At 50.0% G+C, this 6,147-nt stretch overlaps 1 protein-coding gene across 1 annotated transcript; it reads right to left on the bottom strand.

Moving 5' to 3' along the window:
• Positions 1–1,968: 1,968 nt before the first annotated feature.
• Positions 1,969–4,913, bottom strand: gja4 (gap junction protein alpha 4; the record flags this gene model as incomplete). Its single annotated transcript, XM_084455593.1, has 2 exons — positions 4,845–4,913; positions 1,969–3,096 (listed from the first exon to the last, which is right to left on the bottom strand). Exon 2 carries the CDS (start codon positions 3,082–3,084, stop codon positions 1,969–1,971), a length of 1,116 nt encoding a protein of 371 aa, XP_084311719.1. The 5' UTR covers positions 3,085–3,096; positions 4,845–4,913.
• Between the last annotated feature and the right edge of the window lie 1,234 nt (positions 4,914–6,147).

Raw genomic sequence — 6,147 nt, 5'->3', positions numbered from 1 at the left:
CAATACATATTTAGAGATGTTTGTCTCTACCCTAGGCCACAGATACAGTCTTGACTACATCATGGAGCCAGCGGTAACATTTCACTGTACATTGTATTACAGTATATGGAAGTAGCCTTGAGAACCAATGTTTCTCGGGCCTAGTGGCCCATAGGGCAGGAGCCTATCTCCTGTTTCTGTAGCGTGAGGCAGCTTGATGTACAAGTCCACCCCCTGGACATGACGCTAGTATGTCTCAGGGACTGACCCTCAATCCAACCCTTGATGCTGAGTGCCAAGCAGGGAGGCATCGGGTACCATTTTTTTTTATAGTCTTTGGTATGACTCGGCCAAGGATCGAACCCCCAACCTCCCATTCTCAGGGCGAACCACAAGGTCACTGAGTTGGTCAAGTACTGTACTTCATACATGTGACAAATCCATCCGAACCGCCTGAATACAGCAGCCCTGGTCGGCGAGACAGTCACACACGAGCGGCAGGAACAGAGTGGTCAGAGAGTGTCCGGAAGCCATGTGAACGGTTGAGTCACCCTCTCATCCTGCCCTGATGAAGCTAAACAGCTAGCAGTGCTGAGCCACACCTCAGGGCGACACACACACTCACACACATACACTTCTGTTCGGATGACGAGAGCAGGTCAAGTGCTTGATGATCAGGCCACACTTGTGCTAAGTGGTACTTTGCCAACTAATTTTCTTTCCTTTTTTGATAATGCAATGTCAAAAGATGACAAAGACACTAACTGAAGTACAATACACAGATGGAACTTTATTATGAACGTAACTAATAAATATAAACAACAACAAAGATTTAAATATAGTTTTAAATATTCTTTTCACGTGGTTGAGTGATTCGCTCCTCGTCCACTGTCCTTATGCACTCTGCTTGATAAGTGTGTTCAGCTGTACCGCATTCATCGGTTCAATGTGCAATCACTTCTCCAATTTCTTTTGCAGGGAATCAAATTATTTTCCATAGAAGTGTAATATATCCCTGCCCTCCAATCTTCCCTCTCTCTCTCTCTTCCTCTCTCTCTCTCATTATGGCCATAACCCAAGAACTCCTTCCTTCCATCCATCCATCCCTCCCTTCCTCCATTAATACCCCTTTTTTCTCTCCGCCACCCACCCCAATATCAGCCCCAGTCTAGATATCTGACTCTCTTTCTGTCTCCGTTCTCTCTCTCCCTCCATCCCTCCATTTCCACACCTCCTTCCTCTTCTACATGTTATGGTTACTGGCGACGGTCAGTCCTCCGCAATCCCAGCATGCCACAGCCTGGCCCCCCTTCCACTCGCCTCGACCCCTCACCTCATCTTGTGAGACCAAGCCTCTGATAGGAAAGAGGACAGGCCTGTGTGTGTGTGCGTGTGTGTGTGTGTGTGTGGGCCCCAGAGGGGAAAGGGCTCCGGGGTCACAGCTGTGACCCCCTGGGAACCCCCCTCGTTCCCCCCTCGAGTCAGATCACACGCTGACACCGCGCTACACAGTGTTCCTCCACCGTCACATTCAACACAATGTCCCGTTCCATTAGAGCCAGGAGCATTCTGGGAAAAATAATCAGTCAATGTATTACCTCTTTCTTTCTTTCTTTCTTTCTTTCTTTCTCTCTCTCTCTCCTTCTCTCTCTCTCTTTCTCTCTCTCTCCCTTTCTCTCTCTCTCTCTCCCTCTCTCTCTCTCTCCCTCTCTCTCTCTCTCCCTCTCTCTCTCTCTCTCTCTCTATGTTCTTTATTTTGACTTTGTTTTCGCCTGAGGAATTTTCGCAGCATTTTCACATCTGAATAAAGTCGATTCATCGATTCAATCTGGTTTTTTTAGCGTAGAGGCCTTCGGGGCCTGTTCTTGGCCACTTTCCCAAACGGTTGTTTGTGTCCATGTGTTTTGGGTGTCACTGTTGAAGCAGCGTCTAAGTGCCCTCTTGGCATCCCTGTCAGTCCGTTGTGATAGCATCATTCCATAACGTCTCTCAAACGTAGTGTTTCTGTTTGGCGTGTCCCTTATGGGGCTCCTTGTTGTGCTTCCCGTGCTGGCTGCTGGGTGAGTGTTTGTTGGTGTGGGCCCGTGGGGAGTGGGTAGTCCTCATGCCCCCCATGCAGTTCAGGTAGCTGGGGAGCAGATCGTTGGCGGGGCAGACGGGGGTGTCCCCGGGCCCCCAGTTCGCCTCGCTCCCCAGGTCCCCGTAGCTCTCGCAGGGCTGGGGGTAGGACCCCTCGCCGGCGCCGGGCAGGTGCAGGTGACTCCTCTCCCGGTAGGGGGAGTGCGCCCGGGGGTCCGGAACCTCGGGCCGGGCCTCGGCCCCCTCCATCCCAGGCGGGGCGCGGCGATCCCGGGCGCCGCGGCGCCTCTCGAGCCAGCGGCCGAGCGCCCTCCGGAGGAGGTGGAGGAGCTCGAGGAGGTTGAGCAGGAGGGAGACGGCGGCAGTGGCCTGGGTGTAGACGGTGAACACGGTCTTCTCGGTGGGCCGCGACACGAAGCAGTCCACGGTGTGCGGGCAGGGCCAGCGCACGCACTCGAACCGGGCCCGGATGACGAAGCCGTCGTAGAGGAACCACAGCCCGGCGATGAAACCCGCCTCCAGCAGCACTTTGAGGAGGATGCTGGACACGTAGGCACACAGCAGGCGCCCGCGGAGCTTCGGCCTGCCACCCTTCCTCCCTCCCTCTTTCTCCTCCTCCTCCCTCTTCACCTCCCTCTTGCCCTTCTCTCTCACTCCCTCTCCCTCCTCTCCTCCACCACCCTCCTCCGCCTCCTCCTCCTGCTCCTTCTTCTCCCTGACCGCCCGCGCCGCCACGTAGCCGAAGTAGAAGATGGTGGGCGTGGAGACGAAGATGACCTGCAGGACGAAGTAGCGGAAGTGTGAGATGGGGAAGGCCTTGTCGTAGCAGACGGCGGTGCAGCCCGGCTGGCGGGTGTTGCAGACGAAGTCGTCCTGCTCGTCGTCCCACGCCGACTCGACGGCGGCACCCAGCACCAGCACGCGGAACAGGAAGAGCACGGTCAGCCAGACGCGCCCGGCGCCCGTCGAATACTCCTGGCCCTCCTCCAGCAGGTGCTCCAGGAAGGACCAGTCGGCCCTGGACATCCTCCTCCGCACCTGGGGGGAAAGAGAGGGCGCACGCATACACACACACACGCACACACACGCATACACACACACGCATACACGCACGCACACACACACACACACACACGCTTAGGTTCCAAAATTGAACACAGATGGGAGTTTTACGAGCACACACGCACGCACACACACACACGCATATCGTCCTTCAAACAAAATCGGATGAATACGAGTCCACAGACACACACACACACACACATGCAGACACACAGAAACACACACAACAATTCACGTTCTGAGAATACATTACAGTAGGAGTCAGATCAACCGTCTTTATGCTTTCTCTTGACCGACCTCAGCGAGTGGACTAAAATAAAAACAAACAGCTTTTTTTTTTTTTTGTTTAAACTATTTAGCAGACCCAACTTGAACTGACATTTAATCAGGCATTCCAATGGGCAGCAAATGATCTCTTCCCCCGAGGACCTGGTTATTATATAATGGTGTCTTTTTACTTGAGAATGTCTGGGAGAGCAGAGTTACCCCCTATTAATTCTTCCATGAGCTCACAGCTTGTGTGTGGTTCCTCACAGCTTGTGTGTGGGGCCTCCAGCCCCGCCACCCTCCCCCATACACTAAACAATGACCCACTATATACAGTATTTCCAGAGAAACAACATAATGTAAATAGTCCATACTTTAGGAGCACTGACAAAATAAATGTGATTATTGAAATAGAGAGAGACGTTTGTGTTGGTTCTTGTCTTGTTGCTCATTGTATTCACTGATCACAACGTGCATCACTGGTTATGAATCAAAGGGGGCCCCTGGATCCTGTGAACATTTTCTGTTTCAAGTGCTTTTGTACCCCCCTCCCCTCACACACACACACACAGGGTCAGTGCGTCCATAGAACAGTGCGTCCATAGAACAGTCCCCAAGGAGATCTAGAGAGCCCCCTACATGATTTTCCCCATGTCCGCATTATAAGTACACACACACGCATCTGCATAAACATCCTGTATGCGGGACAAGAACAACATGCTGTGACCCTCTCAGTGTGTGTGTGTGTGTGTGTGTTTGCTGTGTCTTTCTGGCTGTGACAGCCTGGAAACGAGTGATGTGTTTAAAACAGTCTCCGCCGCTGTTTTAAAAGCAGACCAGTGACCCTGGTCCCCTGAGACCGGTCAGTGCCTGGGCTCTGAAGCACCGTGGGACAGTGGCAGATGCTCACGCTCAAACAGAGGTTCACTTGCTCTACGACCCTCTTGGCCTTTGGGTTAAACCACGTTCCGATTGTTACGACGCTGTTTTACATCAAAGACAGCAGGCCTAGCGTAGCTGGGTACCGTCCACCTGTCCCGGTGAAATCTCACTCTCTGTATTTGCCCTCATAGTCACACAAGTCTCATGTTGACTGAAATGAATAACTTGACAGTCTGTTTCACTATAGGCTGTATTCAGAAGGACTGAAATACTGTCTCTAGGATTGAAGATACCGGAATTACTCTTTGAGGGGAAAGGTTGGTTTCTTGGTTAAAGCCTGTAAGAAACCCCTTTGAACAGGTTAAAGGTAGCAACACCTTTTTTGAATAGAATAACTTTACTATCTCTTTACTACTTCACTAATATTTACTATCTGTAGTCTAGTAGCCTAGTCTAGTGCTTGTGAGGCAATTAGGCTATTTGACTGATTTACAATTGAATGATAACACTATTGGCAATGAATAAGTGCATATTTGATTAACTGGACGTTTCCAATATCAGCGGCCCATCCTTACCTGTCTCTGCCGTAAAGTGGGGTCTGTCTCCGGGTGACTTCGTCTCAGTAGACTGCTCGTACTCCGTGTTTTTACTCTGGTGGTGGTGGTCTGGCACTAAGCAAGTGATCGGAAAAAGTGGAGGAAACTTTCCCATGCTTTTTATTGGCCCTCCCACAGGAACCTTGTCTAGGAAAGGGGATGGATCAACTCAAAATAGTTCCATGAACGGGGTTCTCCGAGATCGCTTTGGAAATGACGTGTTAGTTCCTTAAGGAGGAACATTTCTTGTAGGCTAATTGACATCTTGTTCTTGGTTAGGATGATGAAATCCTAGCGGGCTACAGTTATCCAAACGATTGACTAGGAGGTTTACTGGACTTGTGCTCTCTGTCCTTGGTTGTCTCCTAGCTGGAGAGTAGGCTATAAGCCATGCTTTTCTACGTTAAGAGAAAAGGCCGAACGGAGTTTGCAATGAAGGCGCAGGCTCGTGCAATTTTAGGTGAGACCACGCGGTGGGGCTAGTCACCATATTTCCAAGAAACCCATTACGCACAAATGACTGTTGAACAAGCGATTGATTGATTGAAAAGTGTATTATACAGTTTTGATCACTTTCATGAACATACATAATCACCTTCAGATAAAGATTTAGCCCCCCACCATGTGGACCTGTTTGCTGTTTGGTAAGCATATAGGCTAAATGACAGTCCTCCTGTGCGTAATGCGAGCCAAAATGAATCCGGCGCTACTCGGCCTCACATATTGATAAGGGCACCATCAGTGAATGAATACGTTTATGTGAATCGCAAAAATGTGCACACTATAAATACCGAAATCATATGTGACGCCGACATGCTCATTACAAGTGTAGTGGCACGGTGGCCTGGCTCCACGCATGACTCATTCATCCTGGCGCACAGCAGGGTAGGGGCTAGACTGGAGGCACGCGCTGCGCGTGACGGCTGGCTTGTTGGTGCATAATGCATATGCCAAGATACATATTCTTTTTTTTTGTCTTCTTTAATCTTTATTTGCATTTTCCATCCATACAACGACAATACAATAAAACAAAAACATAATAAAAACTAACGAATATCAACTTATGGGTACTTCTATCAAGTCACAATGCAGCTCTTTTCTCTTACTCAAATATTACAATTTCAAAATTAGTGGTATCATCACACTTCCTTCTATAATCCATCCATTCTTCCCATCTCCCTTCAAACTTTCCTTCCTGCATCCTCAATGCATGTGTGAACTTCTCCATAACATAAATCTCCTCCACAACACCCAGCCACTGCTCCTTGGTTGGGGGTTCCAC

Source organism: Borostomias antarcticus (assembly GCF_949987555.1).
Source record: "Borostomias antarcticus genome assembly, chromosome: 21".
Classification (NCBI taxonomy): domain Eukaryota; kingdom Metazoa; phylum Chordata; class Actinopteri; order Stomiiformes; family Stomiidae; genus Borostomias; species Borostomias antarcticus.
Note: the sequence above shows the minus strand (reverse complement) of the source record. Positions and strands in the feature narration are given on the sequence as shown.